Raw genomic sequence first — 25,585 nt, 5'->3', positions numbered from 1 at the left:
TATCAATGCAATGGGACTTGCTGTTTTAAACAAGAATTCAAAAATATCATTTTTCACCATAAATGATTGTAGTTTTTAACAAGAACAAAATATCACTTTTTACAAAAAAATGACAAAAATATTCACCAAAATTAGAGAATTGAAGATATCATCATGAAATGAACAAACCTAAGAGAGGTCTACCCAAGGTACATATACACCACTTCAGGCCTGTAGTTTTCAAGAAGAAGTCAAATCAAAGAAAGCTTAGAAAGAATTCCCATGGGCTGAGAGTATTGGAGACACATTAAATATAATTCGAAATTACTTAGCTGAAAACTAATTATGCAAATCAGAAAATTAATATGAACAGATTTGAGTGTAAAACTAATGAGGTCTGTGCAATGCATCTTGAATTTTCAAGGTGAATGTTCCGGCGAAGCACTCCGCTATCACCTTGAAGTATTTCATTAGGAATATGTGTATGTGACAATGCCCTCACAGTTTAGAATTAATTTACCAACAGCCAATCATATTGCTTCTTTCTTCAACGCGCTTGGCCAAGCTATCAAATTCATCACGAGATGCCCCACGCGCTCCAGTCTGCCATGTATTTCTATGGGCTCTGCGCGAGCTGCTATGAAGTACCGGTCGAAAAGCCGGTGAAAACGACTAAATTTGAGAAAACAGCATGACCTTAACTTTGAAGAAATCCTAAACAACCAAATTTAAATATGTTGCATATGTAGGGGAAATCTTGTTACACTGTTCAGAGGTGTCAACGACCATCCCAAAACACTGTTTTCTTAGAATTTATCGGACTTTGTTTTCACCATGATGATTGCCAGGCGGTGAAAATGTCTGACTCGAGAATAAATTTCGCTGCGCACAGTGGAAGCTGTGTTGGCTTGGATGTCAAGGCAATACAGCGACGATATCCATACATCATGCAACTCACTGATATTCAGACTAAAGCTATTCAAACTATACTTAGTGCCGTGTCTGATGTGCTCGTTTTTAGTCGCACTGGAAATAGTAAATCCTTATGTTATTATGCTTTACCGGCCTTGCGACTGTCGAGCGTGGTAATAGTGTTGTCACGACTGTTGGGTACTATAGAAGAGTAGGTGTTATACCTCAAAGTTCATGATGTCACTGCAACCATGGAACTATATAGTTCCATGCTGCAACATATATCGGCAGAAATGAAGCCGAAGACATCAGGAATGCAAAGCTCCAGCCGTTTCTGGCAGTCATTGTAACAAAGCTTTCTATTGGTCGGTAAACTTTCTATCGCACAACCACGTGACATACACGGTTATGAATAGAATTACCGCACGGTGTTGTAGAGGGAGGAATATCCGAACGAAACAACACCGTGCAGGCGGACGATGGTGCAATGTAACAAAAAATCTATGTTTCCAAGTTTAATTGAAATGTGATTAGAACCAAAAAATTATGAATTATTATGCTTATTAGGGAATTAATATGAACAGATTTTTACCCTAAACTAATTAGGTTTGTACATTGTCCTAGAGCATTATTGTACTAAGTTTCATTGAAATGGAATAAATACAAATACTTTAGATATCAGTGTGAAAGCTTAAAATTGGTTAATTATGCAAATTAGGTAATTAATATGTACAGATTTTAACCCACAATTATTCAGGTCTGTATATTGTCCTACAGCATCCATGTACATTCATTGATATGTGATGTTTAGTACCTGAGATATCAGTGTGAAAATTGGTTAATTATGCAAATTAGGTGATTAATATGCACAAATATTTACCGGAAACTAATTGGGTCTGCATAATTCTAGATTCATTGAAATGTGACGATTAGTACTTTAGATATCAGTAGAAAAGCTGAAAATTAATTATGCAAATTAGTTAATCAGGTTAGTTAGTCAGGTCTCTGCATAGTCCTAAAGAATCTATGTACCAAGTTTCATTGAAATGCGATGATTAGTACTTGAGATACCCGTGGAAAAGCTGAAAATTAACTAATTATGCAAATTAGGTGATTAATATGCACAAATATTTATCGGAAACAATCAATCTCTGCATAGTCCTTGAGTATGTAAGTACTTATATCAAATGCTGAAAATTAATGCACAAATATTTATCGGAAACAATCAATCTCTGCATAGTCCTTGAGTATGTAAGTACTTATATCAAATGCTGAAAATTAATTAATTATGCAAATTAGGTAATTAATATGCACTGATATTACCATAAAAGCTATCAGGTCTGTGCAGTGTCCTATGACATCTATGTACCAAGTTTCATTGAAATGTGATGATTAGTACTTGAGATATCAGTGGAAAAAACGAAAGTTGACTAATCATTATGCAAATTAAGTGATTAATATGCACAAATATTTATCGGAAACGATCAATCTCTGCATAGTCCTTGAGTATGTAAGTACCAAGATTCATTGAAATGTAATGCTCACTATTTATATCAAATGCTGAAAATTAATTAATTATGCAAATTAGGTAATTAATATGTACTGATATTACCATAAAAACTATCAGGTCTGTGCAGTGTCATATGACATCTATGTACCAAGTTTCATTGAAATGTGATGATTAGTACTTATATCAAATGCTGAAAATTAATTAATTATGCAAATTAGGTAATTAATATGTACTGGTATTACCATAAAAACTATCAGGTCTGTGCAGTGTCATATGACATCTATGTACCAAGTTTCATTGAAATGTGATGATTAGCACTTGAGATATCAGTGGAAAAACCGAAAATTAACTAATCATTATGCAAATTAGGTAATTAGAATCCACAGATTATTACCAAAAACTAATCAAAACCTAGCATTAGTTCAGAGCATATATGTACAAAGTTTCATCAAAATCCAATGAGTGATTGTTTAGATATCAGTGGAACAATCATGGAACAGCTAAAAATCAGCTAATTATCATGCAAATCAGGTAATTAATATGCACGGATTTTTACCAAAAACTAATTAAATTTGCGCATATGTTCAGAGCATCTATGTACCAAGTTTCATCAAAATCCAATGAGTGGTTCTTTAGATATCAGTGGAACAGTCATAGAACAGCTAAAAATCAGCTAATTATCATGCAAATTAGGTAATTAACGAGCATGGATTTTACCAAAAACTAATCAAATCTGCGCATTGGCCCAGAGCATCTATGCACCAAGTTTCATCAAAAACCGATGTATGGTTCTTGAGATAGCAGTGGAACAGTCGGACACACATACACACACACACACATACACACACACACACATACACACATACACACACACAGACACACTAACAGCAAAGACTCCCATTATGTGCTTCGCACATGGGAGTCAAAAATTAAAGATATCATCATGAAATGAACAAATTTGAGAGTGGACCACATGTAGTACCTATATATGTAATATCAAAGCAATTGGACTTGGGGTTTTTAACAAGAAGTTGAAAATATCACTTTTTACCAAAAATGACAAAAATATTCACCAAAATTAGAGAATTAAAGATATCATTACAAAATGAACAAATCTAAAAGAGGTCCACATGTAGTACCTACATATGTAATATCAAAGCAATTGAACTTGCGGTTTTTAACAAGAAGTCGAAAATATCACTTTTTACCAAAAATATTCACCAAAACAAGTCATTGTCAATGACACGTCCCGTTCCGTTCATATTTGAGTGACATATACATTCAAAGCAGATCATGACCGAAATGCACCTGCATATGTACAACACATTGTGCTAAATCTGAACAAAATCCATCCATGCATGACTGAGATCCGGTTCTGGAATTGTGAAAATATGTGATTTTGATGCATTTTCGGCCTTAAAATGGCCATCACTCCGCTATTGTTAAGCAGATCATGAAACAAATGCACATATCTATTTGTGACATGATGTACCATGTGTGTGTGAAGTTTGAACTTGATCAATGCAGACATGTCTTGGATACGGATCCAGAACTGAATTCTTTAACAAAATGGCCGCCAGTCGGCCATTTCGAACTTGACTCGAAAAAAAAAAAAGACGTGCATCAAGGTCCTATTATGTTTAATGTATGTACCAAATTTGAACAAAATCCATCCATGCATAACTGAGATACGGGTCCGGAATGGTGAAAATGTGCGATTTCAATGCATTTTCGGCCTTAAAGCGGCCCCCATTTGGCTATCGTTAATGAGATCATGAAACAAATGCACATACATATTTGTGACATGATGTACCTTGTGTGTGTGAAGTTTGCACTTGATCAATCCAGACATGTCTCGGATACGGATCCAGAACTGAATTCTTTAAAACAAAATGGCCGCCAGTCGGCTATTTCGAACTTGATTTGAAAAAAAAAATGACGTGCATCAAGGTCCTATTATGTTTAATGTATGTACCAAATTTGAATGAAATCCGTCCATGCATAACTGAGATCCGGGTCCAGAATGGTGAAAATGTGCGATTTCAATGCATTTTCGGCCTTAAAGCGGCCGCCATTTGGCTATCGTTAATGAGATCATGAAACAAATGCACATACATATTTGTGACATGATGTACCTTGTGTGTGTGAAGTTTGAACTCGATCAATCCAAGCATGTCTCAGATACGGATCCAGAACTGAATTCTTTAAAACAAAATGGCCGCCAGTCGGCTATTTCGAACCCGATCCAAAAAAAAAAATGACGTGCATCAAGGTCCTATTATGTTTAATGTATGTACCAAATTTGAACAAAATCCGTCCATGCATAACTGAGATCCGGGTCCGGAATGGTGAAAATGTGCGATTTATATGCATTTTCGGCCTTAAAATGGCCGCTATTCGGCTATCGTTAATCGGATCATGAAAAAAATGCATGTGCATATGTCCCATATAATGTGTGATGTATGAGTGAAGTTTGAACTTAAACGGTCCATGCATGTTCGAGATACAGGTGATCACGGACGGACGCACACAGGGCAAAACATAAGTCCCCGTTTTCGGACTGCGTCCGAACGGGGACTAATTAGAGAATTGAAGATATCATTACAAAATGAACAAATCTGAGAGAGATCCACATTTAGTACCTATATATGTAATATCAAAGCAATTGGACTTGCGGTTTTTAACAAGAAGTCGATAATAACACTTTTTACCAAAAATGACAAAAATATTCACCAAAATTAGAGAATTGAAGATACATGTATGATCATGAAATGAACAAATCTGAGAGAGGTCTACCCAAGGTACATATACACCAAGTATCAAAGCATTCAGGCTAGTAGTTTAAGTAAAACATTGACACGGACGCCGGACGCCAGACAATCACTCATACAATGTATGATAAGCTCCGCTCGACAAAGTCGACAGCGGAGCTAAAAATTATGAATTATTATGCTAATTAGGGAATTAATATAAACAGATTTTAACCCCAAACTAATCAGGTTTGTACATTGTCCTGGAGCATCATTGTACTAAGTTTCATTGAAATGGAATAATTAGTACTTTAGATATCAGTGTGATAGCTTAAAAGTGGTTAATTATGCAAATTAGTAATTAATATGTACAGATTTTAACCCAAAATTATCCAATTTATCCCAAAACAATCAATCTCTGCATAGTCCTTGAGTATCTATGTACCAAGTTTCATTGAAATGTAATGCTTACTACTTGAAACATCAAAAGCTGAAAATTAATTAATTATGCAAATTAGGTAATTAATAAGCACTGATATTACCTTAAAAACTATCAGGTCTGTGCAGTGTCATATGACATCTATGTACCAAGTTTCATTGAAATATGATACCGTAAAAACTCGATTAATTCGCGATAGTAAAAATAATTATTTTTTCAAGTGCACGAATTAATAGCGTAAAAACGGAAATTATTGGTTTTTGGTGCGCGAATTAAAAGAGTACTTTTTAATCGATTCAAAAAGAAGCTGTTTTCATAAATTTATTAGTGATTTGTTTTGTTTTCCAATGAACACGATTACAGGACGTTTTTTTAGTGCCTCTGAGACTCGTGGCTAGCGACATTCATGGCGTATAGTCGGGCAGAGAACACGCACTGCGTCAAAGACCACGCACCAAGTTACACATTGAAATGAAACAGTGAAATGGCAAAGGTCACTCTGTACACAAACAAACAATGAACACGTGGCTACAAAGTAGCCGTCTGGTTGCAGCCTTTTTTTATTTTTCTAGGCATCGCCCGGGCGATGTTATGGTAGTTATTACGAAGCCCATCTTGTCTGGAAATATAACCCTGCGTTGATAAAAATAGTCTCAGAAAATGTTTAAAAAAAATAATGTTTCGCGGTGACCAAATATAATCATGCGAAGTATAAATTCAAAGTGTTTTAATACATTGGTGAGAGGTCGCATTTTACGTGAACAAGAACATGCACTAAGAAGGAAAAGCAAGCCAAAGTCGAAACTGGGTGCATCATGGACATGACACAACACACGCTGCGACAACTGAGTGATCAGCGTCATCATTTTGGGACGCAATTGAACTTCAAGTACTTCTTTGCGAAACTTGCTGCACGGCGATGCTGACATCAAGTGTGTGTTGACCGAAGTTTGACCCCCAAGTCACACACTGAACTGGCGCGTTACCTTAGCAACCTTTTTCTTTCGTGCCCTGCGCGTCGATCTAGTAAAATTGTTATTATATCCGAAGGTACTGTAATTACGCAACTTGTATGCAACTCTGTACTGGCTTGAATATATCAACGTCGTTTACTTAGTGCACTGCTTTTCTAATTACGCAAATTTGTTTACAATATTGTACCAGCTCTGAATATTTCAACTTCGTTATGTATTGCTTTCATGATAATTATTTTTTTTAACTATTGTTAGGGCACTGACCCGGGGTATTGGGTCTGTGAATATTTCAATATCACCGACTTGATAATGTGTTGCATTCGTAATAATTATGCAAACATAAACATACCATACGTCAAATTAAATTTTACTATAATATAATAAACTCTGGGCAGCGGACTTCGATCGCATTATTCACGTACATTTCAACTGAACTCTGATAACCACGCGTTTGAATTACGTGTGGCATTGGGCAATGACATCCAGAGTTCATGCACTGATATTTAAATTCGGGCCACCCAGCTTGACGCAAATCAATATAGTTACTTGTCATTTGTTCAAAAAATCTTTCAACTCCCACAAATACCATGGACGCGAAGAGTTAACTGGGGGTTAAATGAAAGGGAACTTCTTTCTTGGACAAAAAACACGTCAGTACAAGATTGTGCGTACAAGGTTAGATTTGTAGAAAGTACATGACCGCTTAACTCTGTTTTTTACCGAATCCGGTAGAATGAAAACGTGACACGAGGTCAATCGCCCGACCAATCAAAAATGTCAATTTATGCACCATAGGGCGGTTCACTTAAATGACATAATAGAATAATGGCGGACACATGGTCGAGGCAACCCTATGGACCAGCGACGAAAAAGCCCTGTACTAAGCTTTCCATCACGGAAATTCGTAATCGACGTGCTGACCGATGGATATTTATCGACTAAGTAATAATCCCAGTAATAATCTTGCCCAACATCTGTAGTGTCGTGGGGGAATGATTTTTTCACATCAAATCTTCACCAAACCTAAACTGCTTGCTAACTGAAAGACTATGATGAAGAAGATCATCTGCGATTGCGGCGACACCAAGTACTGATAATATAAAATTATATGTATATTTTTAATGTCTTCATGCAATATATTCTGAGTTATCCACTTTATTCTGGCCCGCGAATTAATAGGATACAATTTTAAACATGTTTTTGAACGCCGCGAATTAAAAGGATACATTTAAAAATTAGCGTTCGAAAATAAAATGGTGCACGAACTAATAGAGACCGCGAATTAATTGAGTTTTTACGGTAGTACTTGAGATATCAGTGGAAAAAACGAAAATTGACTAATCATTAGTAATTAGTAATTAGGCAATTTTTACTAAAAACTAATCAAAACCTAGCATTAGTTCAGAGCATCTATGTAACTAGTTTCATCAAAATCCAATGAGTGGTTGTTTAGATATCAGTGGAACAGTCATGGAAAAGCTAAAAATTAGCTAATTATCATGCAAATTAGGTAATTAATATGCATGGAATTTTACCAAAACCTAATCAAATCTGCGCATTGGGCCAGAGCATCTATGCACCAAGTTTCATCAAAAACTGATGTATGGTTCTTGAGATATCAGTGCAACAGACGAACACACATACACACACACACATACAGGTGTCCCATGAATTGTGGAGCCACCATTGAATTAACTTTTAATATAGTTGAATTAACTTTTAATATAGTTGCGATATGAACTCGATTAAAACGCGTTCCTATATAGGGTTGCGTTTTAATTGGAGTTTAATTAAACTCAATTACAATGCAATACAATGGAGAATTGCACTTTAATTAAGTTTAATTAAACTAGAGTTGAATATCCCGTGACTGAACATAGAAATTTTTGCGAAGCTTAGGTTTAGTATCGGGGTAAGGTATGGTATAATTATATTAATATTAATATAACATGAACCATACCTTCCCCGATACTAAACCTAAGCTTCGCAAACCTGACTTAAATTGGATTAAATATTAATATAAATTATGAAACATTGTGGAGCCACCAATTTGGGGCTCCACTTGTACAAAGGGCTTCACTTTGTTTGTGTATGTCTGGTCTACAGGCTCCACTTCTACGTCTACACCAACACACACACACACACACACACACACACACACACACACACACACACACACACATACATACAGACACACTAACTGCAAAGACTCCCATTTTGTGCTTCGCACATGGGAGTCAAAAATTAAAACATTGACACGAACGACGTCGGACAATCACTCATATGATAAGCTCTGCTCGACAAAGTCGACAGCAGATATTTCATTTTTATTTATTAAAATATGTACACATCATATCTAATTGGCGTGGGTATTGCCAAGCAAGTTTATGAACCTAAAAACAAATATTTCGTAAATAACACTGACTGCGAAATACACCTTTGAAAAGGATTACTGGTGGAATATTTTATATTGTAATTTCTATCAATTTGAATTAGTTGTATTACAATGCATTAGTAATAATGTAAATATATATTGATATCATAAAAGTGTAATAATAATAATTTTTAATCACTTAACATCCATTAGAATCTAGATCTAGATGAACATCAAGTTGTACACTGAAGTCACCAGAAAATTAAACAAGCAGCCTGTCGACTGAGAAAGCTCCGCTTTTAGCAAAACACATTTCAATTAAGAACTGAAGATTGGAATTTGAAAATATCACTTTTAGAAAATTGAATATATCATCACGAAATGAATAAATCTGAGAGAGGTATATGTATAGTATCAAAGCAATCAGACTTTTTAACAAGAAGACAAAACTATAAATTTTAACTAAAAAAGACAACAAATATTAAACATAGTTGAACTATGGTGACCTTGCCCTTTGTTATATACTGTGGAATACTTTATTTTCGCTGGAATTAATTTTCGCTGAAAAGGCTTTTAGGGCGTTTTGTATGGAATTTATTTTCACTGATTTTTGATTAGTTTAATGTGAAACATAGGAAAAAAAGTATATTCGCTGGATTTTATTTTCACTGAATCATCCCTTCAGCGAAAATAGCGAAAATAAATTCCAAGCGAAAATAAAGTATTCTACAGTAATATAATTCCCTCTATCACAGTTTGTTTCAATATAAATATGCATTGTCATAATTAATTTTGAATACAAACAAGTTTTGGGGTTGAACCAACAGTGAATCAGTCTACCGAATGTCCTTAAAAGATGTAAATATCTTACAAAAACATTGGTGCCTTATTTGTTTAATTATTTTAAGGGACATAATTTCCAGTTTTATTCAAAGTAATTCAGATCTTTTAGTATAAAAATAAATGCCTCATCGAAAAAAAAAAAGTTCTGCATTTAGACGTGAATAGATTCATAAAACATGCAAGATAACAGAAAATTTTAGCTGGCTTTAGTCCAAATATTTTGTATTACATGAAAAGTAAAAAAAAAACACCCTTTATGAATAGCTATCATGTTGTGAGCTCTGCTTTGTATGCAAATCAACTTAAATAGTTAGTTGGTGTCCAGTGGAGGGAGAAGTCAACAGTACTGTTGCCTCCTGAGAATCTACATCTTCAAACACTGCAATCTTCAAAGTGCGTTTTTAAACTAGTATTATGAAAACTCTATCATTCTGTTCTAATAGCTGAAACGTATTCCTGCGAGTTTTCATTTGTCAAATGAACTGTTTGTCAAATACAGAATACATATATTTTAGAACAATTTTCTTTTTAAAATGTGGATGAAATCTTTTGCTTTTTATGTATTTTTTATGTATTGTTTTTGATTTGATAACTTTGAACTAAACAGATTTTCTATTAGCTTCAGATCTTGATTAAAGTTTGGCACCCAGTTCATAGGAGTGCTTATATTGATTTTCTGACATCTTGTTTTCTGTAAAGATTTTATTGGTAGGTTTGCAAATGTGTATCAGACTGTGCAATCTCTCCATGAGTTGGTTTTGAAACCCAGTATGGGATTCTGGTATACATTACCAAGGATATTATTACACATACAACAATGCATATTTCCACTGACATCAGTGACCTTTGATGTGTATCACCAGTGATCAGTCAAGTAGAAACAGTCAAAATATTTTATCAGATTTTCTCAATTTTTGCATGATATTTTCATACAGGACATCTGTTGTTCAAACTCAGGGAAGACATTATACTGATGAATAAGGTGACCAAGTTTGATGAAGTTTGGAATAGAATTAGTAAAGTTATTTTGCACACAATAACAATTATTAACGACGACAACGACAACAACAACAACGCCGGACAAAATCTTTCCCTTAATATACCTTTCCCTTCCATCTTTGATGGTACGGGCAAGGTAATTAAAATGAGAGAATTGAAGATATCATCATGAAATGAACAAACGAACGCTATCTCGCACAGATTCCTCACACGTTATCTCACAGACTCCTCACACATTATCTCGCAGACTTCTGACACGTTATCTCAGACTCATGACACATTACCTCGCACAAACTCCTCACACGTTATCTCGCAGACTTCTCACACCTTATCTCGCAGACTCCTCACACATCTTGCATAGACTCCTCACACAGTATCTCGCACAAACACTCACACATTATCTCGCAGACTCCTAACACGTTAACTCGCACAGACTTCTTACACGTTATCTCGCAGACTCCTCACATGTTATCTCGCACAGACTCCTCTCAGGTTATCTTGCAGACTCCTCACACGTTATCTCGCATACTCCTCACTCGTTATCTCACGCAGACTCCTCACTCGTTATCTTGCACAGACTCCTCACACGTTATCTCAAACAGACTCTTCACACGTTATCTCGTACAGACCCCTCTCACGTGTTCTCTTGCACAGATTTCTCACATGTTATCTCACACAGACTTTTCACAAGTTATCTCACGCAAACTCCTTACACATTATCTCGCAGACACCTCACACGTTATCTCGCAGACTCCTCACATGTTGTCTCACACAGACTCCTCACACGTTATCTCACATAGACTCCTCATACGTTATCCCGCAGACTCCTCACACATTATCTCGCACAGACTCCTCACGCATTATCAAGCAGACTCCTCACACGTTATCTCACACAGACTCCTCAGTCGTTATCTTACACAGACTCCTTACACATTATCTCGCACAGACTCCTCACGCATTATCTAGCAGACTCCTCACACGTTATCTCACACAGACTCCTCAGTCGTTATCTTACACAGACTCCTTACACATTATCTCGCAGACTCCTCACACATTATCTTGCAGACTGCTCACACGTTATTTCAGACTACTCATACGTTATCTCGCAGACTCCCTACACGTTATCTCGCACAGACTCCTTACACGTTATCTCACAGACTCCTCACACGTTATCTCGCAGACTCCTAACACGTTATCTCACAGACTCCTCACATGTTATCTTGCAGACTCCTCACACGTCATCTCACATACTCCTGACTCGCACAGATTCCTCACAGGTTATCTCGCAGACTTCTCACTCGTTACCTCGCGCATACTCCTCACTCGTTATCTCGCACAGACTCCTCACACAATATCTCGCACAGACTCCTCACAGGTTATCTCGCATACTCCTCACTCGTTATCTCGTACAGACTCATCACTCGTTATCTTGCACAGACTCCTCACATGTTATCTCGCACAGACTCCTCACATGTTATCTCGCAGACTCCTCACATGTTATCTCGCACAGACTCCTCACACGTTATCTCAAACAGACTCTTCACACAATATCTCGCACAAACTCCTCACATGTTATCTCGCACAGACTCCTCACACATTATCTCGCAGACTGCTCACACGTTATTTCAGACTCCTCACACGTTATCTCGTAGAATCTGCACACGTTATCTCACAGACTCCTCACACGTTATCTTGCACACTCCTCACTCGTTATCTCGTGCAGACTCCTCACTCGTTATCTTGCACAGACTCCTCACAACTTAATCTCAAACAGACTCCTCACACGTTATCTCGCACAGACTCCTCACATGTTATCTTGCACAGACTCCTCACAAGTTATCTCGCACATACTCCTCACAGGTTATTCTGTAGACTCCTCACACTTTATCTCGCAGACTCTTCACACGTTATCTCACGCAGACTCCTCAGTTGTTATCTTACACAGACTCTTTACACATTATCTCACAGCCTCCTCACACATTATCTTGCAGACTGCTCACACGTTATCTTGCAGATTCCCTACACGTTATCTCGCAGACTCCTCACATGTTGTCTCGCAGACTCCTCATATATTGTCTCGCACAAACTCCTCACATGTTACCTTGCACATCCTCATCACATGTTGTCTTGCACAGACTCCTCACATGTTATCTCGCACAGACTCACACGTTATCTCGCAGATTCCTCACACAATATCTCGGAGACTCCTCACACATTATCTCGCACAGACTCCTCACATGTTATCTCGCACAGACTCCTCACACATTATCTCGCACAGACTTCTCACATGTTATCTTGCAGACTCCTCACACATTATCTCGCACAGACTTCTCACATGTTATCTCGCACAGACTCCTCACAAGTTATCTTGCACAGACACCTCACACGTTATCTCGCAGACTCCTCACATGTTATCTTGCAGACTCTTCACATGTTATCTTGCACAGACTCCTCACACGTTATCTCGCACAGACTTCTCGCACGTTATTTTGCACAGACTCCGCACATGTTATCTCGCACAGACTCCTCACACGTTGTCTCGCACAGACTCATCACAAGTTATCTCGCACAGACTTCTCACAGGTTATCTTGCAAAGACTCCTCACACGTTATCTCACACAGACTCCTCAGTTGTTATCTCACAGACTCCTTACACCTTTTCTTACAGACTCCTCACACGTTATCTCGCAGACTCCTCACACGTTATCTCGCACAGACTCCCCACACGTTATCTCGCACAGACTCCTCACATGTTATCTTGCAGACTCCTTACACCTTCTCTCACAGACTCCTCACACATTATTTTACAGAATGCTCACACATTATCTTGCAGAATGCTCACACATTATCTTGCAGACTGCTCACACATTATCTTGCAGACTGCTCATACTTTATCTTGCAGATTCCTCACACATTATCTTGCACAGACTCCTCACACATTATCTGGCACAGCCTCCTTATCCAATATGGTGATGTGATTAATGTACTTACTGTGATCACAATTCTTGCCTGTCCATCCTGGTTGACAGTCACAGATGTAGTCGCCTACAAGATTTCGACAATTGAATGCATGTACACATGGACTGCCTTGACATTCATTTTGATCCAAAGCACAATTAGCACCATTCCATCCAGGTAAACATAAACACTGAAATCCATTAATTCCATCACTACAAGTACCACCATTCAAACATGGGCTATCTGTGCAGTCATCAATATTATCTGTACAAGTAACTCCAGTCCAACCAGGCGAGCAGATACAATGAAATTCTCCATTTGATTCTATACATGTAGCACTATTGAAACATGGATTTGATGCGCAGGCATGTTCAGCTGTTGAACCAAACAAAAGTTATTGAACATTCCAATCATGATTACTGAGAAATGAAAATTAATTATGTACATACCAAAATATATCCACAGTAACCGAGAGTAGTTAAGAAGGTTTGAGACAAGGCAAATGGTCGAACTAACATATTTACACTGGTTTCCATGGTGAGATTATTTCTTCGTATCTCAAAATTGGGTCAAAAAAGTCGTACATTATTATTCATACAAATCTATATTGCTAAAACTTATCAAAAACTTTACATATAATTTAGTCAGTTTTCAGTATGATATTACCATATTAATCTGGGTAAGAGCCCATGCCCAGGTAAACGACCACCCTCTAATTTTGATACAATAAACATATAAAAATTTGTGCTTACAACTCTTTCTAGGGGATTTGGATTATAACACGATCTAAATTCAACATTAAGCCTATAAACGTTCCATTGTTTTTAGTATAACAACAAATATTTCAGTTGCAGTTAGTTGGTTTTCGTTTATATTTGAAACTTTGTTCAGAATATATTTTGTTAATAATAAAACAAAAACAAATGTGTTTGAAAATGACACTTGGCGACATTGTAATACAAGCAGCCTCTCGGCTGAGATAGCTCCGCTGTTAGCAAGGCACATTTCAATTAAAGAACTGAAGATATCATTAGAAAATGAACAATACATGTATGTATAAGTATGTATAGCAATTGGACTTGTTGTTTTCAACAATAATTCAAAAATATATTTTTACCAAAAATGACATAAATATTCAACAAAATTAGATAATTGAAGATATCATCACAAAATGAACAAATCTGAAAGAGGTCCACATGTAGTACCTATATATGTAATATCAAAGCAATCAGACTTGCGGTTTTTAACAAGAAGTCAAAAATATCACTTTTTACCAAAAATAACAAAAATATTCACCAAAATTAGAGAATTGAGGATATCATCACAAAATGAACAAATCTGAGAGAGGTCCACATGTAGTACCTATATATGTAATATCAAAGCAATTGGACTTGCGGTTTTTAACAAGAAGTCGAAAATTTAATTTTTTACCAAAAATAACACAAATATTCACCAAAATTAGAAAATTGATGATATCATTACAAAATTAACAAATCTGAGAAAGGTCCACATGTAGTACCTATATATGTAATATCAAAGCAATTGGACTTTTGGTTTTTAACAAGAAGTTTAAAATATCACTTTTAACCAAAAATGACAAAAATATTCACCAAAATTAAGAAATTTAAGATATCATCACGAAATGAACAAATCTGAGAGAGGTCCACATGTAGTATCTATATTTGTAATATCAAAGCAATTGGACTTGCGGTTCTTAACAAGAAATCGAAAATATCACTTTTTACCAAAAATTACAAAAATATTCACCAAAATTAGAGAATTGAAGATATCATCACGAAATGAACAAATCTGAGAAAGTTCCACATGTAGCATCTATATATGCAATATCAAAGCAATTGGACTTGCGGTTTTTACAAGAAGTCAAAAATATCACTTTTTACTAAAAATTACAAAAATATTCACCAAAATTAGAGAATTGAAGATATCATCATGAAATTAACAAATCTAAGAGAGGTACATACACACCAAGTATCAAGGCATTCAGGCTTGTAGTTTTCAAGAAGAAGTCGAAAAAGTAAAACATTGACACGAACGCCAATGGACAATCACTCATATGATAAGCTCCGCTCGACAAAGTCGACAGCGGAGCTAAAAATTTGAACATAGTCAGTCAAAGCATGTCAGAGATATGGCTCTAGAAGTCTATTTATGAAAACAAAATGGCCGCCAGTCATTCTGAATCGAATCTGAAAAATAAAATTATGTGCATCAGGAACCCATAATGTCTAATCTGTAAACAGCCGAGAAATGCTAGATTTTGATGATTTTTAGAACAAAAATGGCCGCCATTCGGCCATCTTGATTCAGATCGTGAAACAAATTGATGTGCATATGTATAATATCATGTATGTGTGAAGTTTAATTGTGATTGGTCCAGGCATTTCTAAGATACAGGTCCGGACGCACGGATGGACTCACATATGCACGGAGGTCAAAACATAAGTCCCTGTTTTCGGACTGCGTCCTGAAGGCAGAAAGCAAAATTAACTATTTTGCTGTCAAAGCTATTTCGCGTTCAACCCTTGTTTTACAGTGAGGCAATTAACAGTTATTATTTTTAAAGAAAGTTTATAAGCATCACAACAGACTGCAAGAAAGTCAACTGTTTTTGTTATTTTTTGTGTAGAAAAAGACCCTCTGGGCGTATGCCTGGATATGACCTCAACTTTTTTATTGTGTCAAAAGTGGGGGGGGTGGGCGTTTGCCCGGGCATGAGCTTTTAGCCGGGTAAATATAGTATATGTGCAGTAACATGCTCAGTAATGCAAAACTTGAATTCGGCCCAAACTGCCTTAACTCATATTTTCACATTTGATACTATAATCATGTATGTTGGATTCACCGTAAGTAAAAGTTACAGTCAAATTATGCCCATAGATGTGTGTTGTCACCAACATACAGGCCATGTTTGGCATTATGCCTTATGTGGTCAAGTCAATAAGGGGCAAGTTATAAAGTTAGCATAATTCACAGTGGATTCAACTACATAGTGATGCATCTACAAATCACCAAATGGTCCAGTAGAAATTTAAAAATCATATATTTATGGGCAGCAGAATGGAAATCCTAAAACAACTTAAGTGTTAGTAAATAAATATACCTATCTCACAGTTTCTTCCTGAATAGCCCTCTAGACAATCACAATTATACAGTTCTGGTTCAGTATTTGAACATGTTCCACCATTCAAACAAGGCTGCTGGGTACCACAAGGATTCAGGTCTGTGACAAGAAACACAATTCATGAATGGTTTAATATCCATAAAAGGTACATGTAAATGATATTCTGTATGTTTAAATCATGTATGTAGTTAAATCCTATAAACTGGCAATGAACTATATAATAATTAAAGTGTGCACAAATTTAAATACAGTGAAATCTGTGTGAATTAAACTCCCCAAAATTTGATGTGTTGATTAATCTCTTTTATTTGTGCAATTATCCTGTCGGCATATACCAGCTAAATTCATTTTTGAATTTCTCGTTCCGAAGCTGACAACTTTGGATTTTTGTAATACCATTGTGACTCAACATTCCTACAAAATCAGTCCTATTAGAGGGCACATTGGTTTGGACTATATCGAAGATTCTGGAATATGGTGAAAATTGACGAACAGTCAAGTATAATAGGGTACAATACAGTAATATGTTACCTTTATTACATAGCATTCCACCCCAATTAAGAGTGCAGTTACACTGCCAGGGACTTTCACATGTACCATGTTGACAACCTGGATATAGTCGACATCTATCACAGAGTTCACCTTGCCAACCAAAATGACAACTGTCAATGATAAAATATCAAATACTCACAATCTTGTATACAGAGATTGATATGAAGTGGTTTTCGAACACAGCCTATGAATCTTGTATCAACCTTTAAATTAAATATCTTTCCCACATCTCTGGCTCATCCATCATCATTGAATGAATGAATGAATGAATGGAATGAATGGAACGAATGAATGAATGAATGAATGAATGAATGAATGAATGAATGAATGAATGAATGAATGAATGAATGAATGAAGTGTAATGGAATTTATTCTATGGAATGAGAGTACAGTGAAGACAAACTGATACTGAAAGTAAGCCCTCTGGTGGCCAAGATGCAATTTCTTTTCATTTTTCTAGTGCCAAAACTGTTCATTAACATTGTTTACAGCAATTAATTTATTCATGAACACACAGGCATATACTCATTACTGGCCAATGAAAGAGGTGGATTAATAGTACAATGTAAATGTAGTGGGCAATTATGCCATGCATGGCACAGTCCCTGTTAGTTATCAAATCTAAGATAGTTGGAACATAAACTTGTCAGAGATATTGATCCAGAAGCTAATGCTTGATTATGATGATTTTATAACATTAAAATGTTTGACATTTAGTCATCTTGTATCTGATTGTCAAACAAGTACTTTTCAATATTGAGAGATACTGCTCTGGGAAAGCATTTTGAATCGGATCATCAAACCAATACATCTGTACATCTATGACATGATGTATAATTTAATACATCAAATTTGAACACAATCAGTCAAAGCCTGTCAGAGATGTGGCACTTGAACAGCATTCATCAAAACAAAATGGCTGCCAGTCAGCCATTTTAAATCCGATCTGAAAAACAAAATGTCCTACATCAAGGTCCCATAATGTCGAATGTATGTTTGAACAAAATCCATCTGTAAACAGTCGAGATCCGGTTCTGGAATGCCAGAAATGCTTGATTTTGATGATTTTTCAGCACACAAATGGCCGCGATTCGCCCATCTTGAAACAGATCGAAAAACAAATTGATGTGCATATGTATAATATCATGCATAATGTATGTGTTAAGTTTGCTTTGGCTTTTTTGTGGATTTGAGGTATTTAATTTGGAACTGGTCATTCAGTAGCACAAAATATTAATAGAAGAATTTCAGAAATGAACAAAATACATTTTTTCAGTAAAAATAAATGTATACATTGCCATAACAATCACTTGATGGTTAGATTAAAAGCAATATAAACAAATATGAGGAAGTATTACTAATATGTACTTTACGGTAATTAATGCATGAACAAGAAGGTTGATTATAAAAATGAGCAGTCTGTACACTGGATGATGCCTTGTTTTGGTGATTTCATAAATAATATGCAAATATTTTACATACGACAAATAATTCTGGTCTGTTGCAGATTTTGAAAAAATCAAAAATATCACTTCGTGACCTAAAATGAGCAGCTATTATTAAGTCATCTTCAATGAGAGGAGAGCGGTAGTGGTCTTAGTACAACAAGCTTTGCATTTTGTGTAAACAAACAATGTATTTTACATGTGTTGCCTACATGTATGTCACATAGACCCATATGTAACACAACAAAAGGTTAACAGAAATGTCAATTGAACAATGAATGCCAACAGACATGATTCAGTTAGAAGTAGGTTCAAACACAACACTGTATCTTAGCCACAACTCCTATACATCATGCCTTTAAATTAATTCGTCAGTACTCGTATTTATAAGGTTATGGATTGATTAGGGCAAGCAAATTCTTGATGTTATATTTTATAATGCCATGTAGTTAAAGGTTAATAAAAGGAGATGCTCTGATATCTACTAGATAATCATAAAATCCATTTACAAAACAAAATAGATTAGAACTATGAATGGCAATCTTACATATATACACAAGCAGCTGATTGAAAACAACAAGCACAAACAATTTTAGTAAAGATTGTAAGGCCAACTAATAATCAAGACAAATAGAAACACTTACTTGTGATAGGAAGCACACCAAAATAACACAGTATCGTATTTGAAAACTCTTAACTAGAAGGTATCTCTATATTATACTGACCTTTATATGATTTACTGAACATCTCAAAAATAAATTAGTAAAAAGATGAATTATGGTAAATAAAATATTTACATTAAATTGTTGCCAGTCACAATGTGAATACCAAGAGACACATGTTTAAATCATAGAAAATTTCATAACCTTCAGCTATTGAATGTCAAGTCACATATGACACTTGTAATTTACTGAAACCAGACAGTCTATGCATACATACATTGTGGTTTTAAATAACAGAGATAAAAAGACAATTTTCTGTACTATTTTATTTGAACTGGTATTTATTGGAGTGTATTAAGAACATTTGGGAATTGCGATTTTTGAAGGGGTTTATTATCTTATAGCCAACAGATAAATGCTTTAAGTGATTAACACAGCTAGAAAATATTATACACACAGTCCTTATAGACTGAAGTAGTCACTGAAATAGGCTGAATAAGAACTTGATAGCAATTTAACTAGATAGCTTGAGATAAAACTCTATTGGAATTCACTGCAATATTTCCCACAGCTATATCTTACAACTGACCTCATTATTGTCTTTTTATCAACTAGTTGTATAGCTTCTCTTAAGGCAGGCCAAACCATAGTTTGTGCTTGACTGAAAGAGTGTTATGTGTGTGGGAGTTTACATTCTTGAGATTATCAAGTCTGCATCACCCCCTCTTGAGGTCAACTTTTGCTGTATTACGCAAACTAAAGACATCAAACTATTTATATGTCATGTATTTGATAGAGGATTCCTGGGGGCCTTGAAACTGACTATTTATATGCTGTGTATTTGATAGAGGATTCCTGGGGGCCTTGAAACTGACTAATTATATGCTGTGTATTTGACAGAGGATTCCTGGGGGCCTTGAAACTGATTATTTATATGCTGTGTATTTGATAGGGGATTCCTGGGGGCCTTGAAACTGACTATTTATATGCTGTGTATTTGATAGAGGATTTCTGTTTTTTTTTACAGCCATCTATTTACAAGTATAAGCCAGAGAATTGCTGGAGGGTCTTTAAGCTGATTTGTTTTTTCATATGCCAGATTGCTTTGAGAGTGATTCACTTATGAGTATTTCTAATGACCATTATTATTTGATAATGGGAGTGACTAATTATTTGCCAAAACTGAATTTATCTGGGTAATTATATCGGCATGTGAAAGAACCATCAGTAATTTTTATACATTATGGAAGAAATATCTGGCAAGCACTGGCAAACCTGCTTCTTCAAATATCAAGGGGTAAGCATGCAACTATACATTTAGATAACAAATTAAGGAGTTTATGTCTGTCATTATTTCATTGATAGTATTTCAATATAAAAATAAATAATGCACTTGACATAACAAACTGGAGTAGACTTATAAAAAGTTGTTGTCTGCAATAAAGTGTACAAAATAGTAGCATGTACTTTTTTCAAGCCAATCAGTCAAGTACCTGATATTTTGCAAGGCAGGGTATCTCTAATAAAATGGAAGCTAAATCAACACGTATTATTACAAATTGCTTTTTTCCACTAAACTGATCATTGATGGGCTGTAAAATAATCTTATTTTTAACCTATTCGTTAATAAAGCCATTATTTTTTTAATGTGTTCATCCACATCATGCTGGACTATGTACCCTAATAATATATGTGTACCAAGCTTCATTCAATTTCAACCATTTTAAGTATTTCAAGATAAAAACTTAAATCAAAGAAAGCTTAGAAAGAACTCCCGTGTGCTGAGAGTATTGAAGACACATTAAAAATTAATTCAAAATTACTTGTACATGAGATATTGATGGAAAAGCTGAAAACTAATTATGTAAATCAGAACAGAACAGAACAAAAAAATTATGAATTATTATGCTAATTAGAGAATTAATATGAACAAATTTTAACCCAAAATTAATCAGGCCTGTCTATTGTCCTAGAGCATTTATGTAGCAAATTTTATTCAAATGTGATGATCAGTAAGTCAGATAACAGTGTTAATTAATTACGTTAATTAGGTGATTAATAAGCATAAATATTTACCAAAAAATAATTGGGTCTCTGCATAGTTCTAGATTCATTGTAATGTGATGAGTACTCTTTAAAAGTGTCATTAAAATCAAATTCGTGGCTTTTTATATATCAGTGGAACATTCAGGGCACAAATTAACTAATTATGCAAATTAGATAATCAATATCCACAATTATTACCCTAAAACTAATCAGGTCTCTGCATAGTCCTAGAAGATCTATGTAGCAAGTCTCATTGAAATATGATGATTAGTACTTGGAATATCAAAAGCTGAAAATTAATTAATTATGCAAATTAGGTAATTAATATGCACAAATATTTACCCAAAAACTAATCAGGGGTTTGCACAGTCCTTAAAGGGGAAGTCAAGCCAAACAACACAATGACCCCCAAAGAAAAAGCTCCACAAATGTAGGAGAATGCAATTTACAATTTTTTTATATCACTTTTCATTCTCTAGATATTCAACATTTCATCAGTATTATGTAGTATTATGATTCTCAAGCAAAGGATCATGGTTAAAGTATGACATCACAGAGTCTGTTGTCATAAATTGAGAAAATGATTTCATCTATAACATGGGGAATACTGATGCGAATTAGTTCAAATTTTTGTTATGCATATAACTCTTGTATATGATTATAGTAATGTAAATTAGAATGTTACAAATACACATAAAGTGAAGATATTGCCAAAAACGTTAAAAAAATAAAAATCTTTATTTTCGTTGTGAAATATAGAATGACACTTTTTTGTCCACTTTTTATGGTCAACAAGTAATATACATGTATCACCTATATAACCTACTCACAACGATAAATTGTATACAATATAAGGAAATTTGAGCATTTGGTAGAAAAACATAAAAATAAATATTTTCAGTTCTGTTTCCATGACAACTATTTTATAAGCACATGTATGCTACCCTGTTCTAAACTTTCAGCCGATTTAAAGTTCAACTTTTGAAGTTATAGATGAAATCATTTTCTCAATTTCTGACAACAGACTTTATGATGTCATACTTTACCCATAATCCTTTGCTGAAGAATCAAGATGGCGGTCTACATAAATTGATGAAAAATTGAATATCTAGAGAATGAGAAGTGATATAAAAAAACTGTAAATTGCATGTCCTTACATTTGCCGAGCTCTTCCATCGAGGAGTATTATGTTGTTAGCCTTGACTTTCACTTTAAGTAATTATGTACCAAGTGTCATTGAAATGTGATGATTACTACTTGAAATATCAAAAGCTGAAAATTAATTAATTATGCAAATTAATATCTACTGATATTACCCTAAAAACTATCAGGTCTGGGCAGTGTCCTATGATATCTATGTACCAAATGTCATTGAAATGTGATGTTTACTACTTAGAATATCAAAAGCTGAAAATTAATTAATTATGCAAATTAATATCTACTGATATTACCCTGCAAACTATCAGGTCTGTGCAGTGTCCTATGACATCTTTGTACCAAGTTTCATTGAAATGTGATGATTAGTACTTGAGATATCTGTGTAAAAGTGAAAATTGATTAATCATTATGCAAATTAGGTAATTAATATTGCACAGATTTTTACCCCAAACTAATCAAATCTGCGCATTAGTTTGGAGCATCTGTGTACCAAGTTTCATCAAAATCCATAGAGTGGTTCTTGAGATATCAGTGGAACAGTCATGGAACAGCTAAAAATCAGCTAATTATCATGCAAATTAGGTACATATGTAATTAATATGCATGGATTTTTACCAAAACCTAATCAAATCTGCGCATTGGCCCAGAGTATCTATTCACCAAATTTCATCAAAAACTGATGTATGGTTCTTGAGATATCAGTGGAACAGACGGACACACATACACACACACATACACACACACTAACTGCAAAGACTCCCTTTTTGTGCTTCGCACACGGGAGTCAAAAATATTCACCAAAATTAGAGAATTGAAGATATCATCACAAAATGAACAAATCTGAGAGAGGTCCTTATGTACCGGTAGTACCTATATATGTAATATTAAAGCAATCGGACTTACAGTTTTTAACAAGAAGTCGAAAATATCACTTTTTACCAAAAATTACAAAAATATTCACCAAAATCAGAGAATTGAAGATATCATCACGAAATGAACAAATCTGAAAAAGGTCTACATGTAGTATCTATATATGTAATATCAAAGCAATTGAACTATTGGTTTTTAACAAGAAGTGGAAAATATCACTTTTTTACCAAAAATGACAAAAATATTCACCAAAATTAGAGAATTGAAGATATCAACATGAAATGAACAAACCTGAGAGGTCTACCCAAGGTACCCAAGGTACATATACACCAAGTATCAAAGCATTCAGGCTTGTAGTTTTCAAGAAGAAGTCGAAAAAGTAAAACATTGACACGGACGACGGACGCCGATGGACAATCACTCATATGATAAGCTCCGCTCGACAAAGACGACAGCGGAGCTAAAAAGTTGACATGGACAAAACAGGTTACAGACGCTGCTGGGCTACAGTCGACAGTGGAGCTGAAAACAGACATTAATCAAGAAAATTCATCCTCCTTCATTAAAAAGTATTTTTTTTTTTTTTGGAAGGGTTAATTGGTGGATCTTGAATCTGATTATTCATACAACACACATTGTACAAGGGAAATCATAGAGGTCTTGAAATTGAATACATATACATACGATAGGTATTGCAAGTTGGTGTTTACTGGAGGGCCTTGAAACTGACTATTCTATTGACATGTAATAGTAGTGAAATTCCTTGAGTATCTTGAAACTAACTACTCACATAATGTATATTGAAATGAAGATTTTTAGAGTGTCTTGAAAGTGACTCTCCTAAACTAAAGTTTACTCAACAGCCAATAGCAACAAATCATACTTCTATGAATATTCTAATTTTGTCCACTTTTATTCAAAACAGATATTTGGAATAAGGATCAGTGTTTGATGATTAAAATCCAGCTAGTATATTAATCCATGTTGGTCATTAAATAACAATAGGTACTGCACCTATTTAGGCATGCACGGGTAAACTTTCTCACGGGAACGCTGGGCTTCTGAATAGGCCCGTTCCTAGCCAATGGTCAATGAGGTAGACATGAAGGGGGTGTTGAGTAGGTAAATCTTACATACCAGCAACATCAGACCAGCTTCCTCCTCTCCCTGTCCAACTACAGTACTTTGACAATGAATTTGAACAAGACCAGCTCTTCATAATGGAGACATGTCTACCCTAGGTTTACTGCTGCTTATGCTACTACTTGCAGCACTACTACTAGAGACTCTCATATACAAGTGGCATATGCTTATCTAGAAAGCAACCTCTAATTTCAAAGTTTTTTTTTTGTGACAGCACATCATGCAAACCACCAGACCGATTCATTTATATTAGGTAGTGACAATCAGGTGTGGACCCAAGCATATGCACATCAATAACCTGTATTAACCAGGGGTGGATCAGTCACGCCCGTGTGGTAGTCACGTTCCCCAGAAAATACCAACAATTGTAAGAATTACACCAGAAAGTCCCAAAAATGGTAAGAATTCTTCAGAATTGAAATGGCATGACAAATATACTCAGTGTCAAAACTTGGATCTGTCCTTGTAAACTCACAGGCAATGCTATACACCGTATAATTGTCATAATTTATCTGTGTATATTAGCAACAATAACTTGGGTGTTGTTACCACCCTCCAGATCAAGTAATCGCTAAAAATGCCAAACTCAATGCACAAACGACGTGTACAACGATAGACCTTAGGAAACAGTTTCACCTGGATCCGCCTTGACAATTACAGTTGTAATGATTTCAATCTAATCATTGTGTTTCAATAGCTTTAACAAATTTCCATGAAATTCTTGTAACAGAATTTGAACATGTCAAGTAACCTGGTTAAAAGTGCATGCCCTAAGCTTGTGTGCATACGTCACTTCACATCACTAGATCCATTTCAGCTTATCTAGCAC

The 25,585-nt window shown here is 35.2% G+C and overlaps 1 protein-coding gene across 1 annotated transcript in view; it reads right to left on the bottom strand.

Moving 5' to 3' along the window:
- LOC100366991 (protein jagged-1) overlaps positions 1-25,585 on the bottom strand; it is a 248,417-nt gene that overhangs the window by 151,889 nt on the left and 70,943 nt on the right. The window contains exons 6-8 of the mRNA XM_085495845.1: positions 17,412-17,542; positions 16,860-16,979; positions 13,772-14,113 (exon numbers count right to left, since the gene is read on the bottom strand). Of these exons, the coding sequence (XP_085351971.1) occupies positions 13,772-14,113; positions 16,860-16,979; positions 17,412-17,542 (593 nt within the window). The remainder of the gene's footprint in view (positions 1-13,771; positions 14,114-16,859; positions 16,980-17,411; positions 17,543-25,585) is intronic.

This window comes from Saccoglossus kowalevskii, chromosome 2 (genome assembly GCF_978046115.1).
Source record: "Saccoglossus kowalevskii chromosome 2, keSacKowa6.1, whole genome shotgun sequence".
Lineage (NCBI taxonomy): Eukaryota > Metazoa > Hemichordata > Enteropneusta > Harrimaniidae > Saccoglossus > Saccoglossus kowalevskii.
The sequence above is the reverse complement of the archived record's forward strand: the minus strand, read 5'-3'. Positions and strand labels throughout refer to the sequence as shown.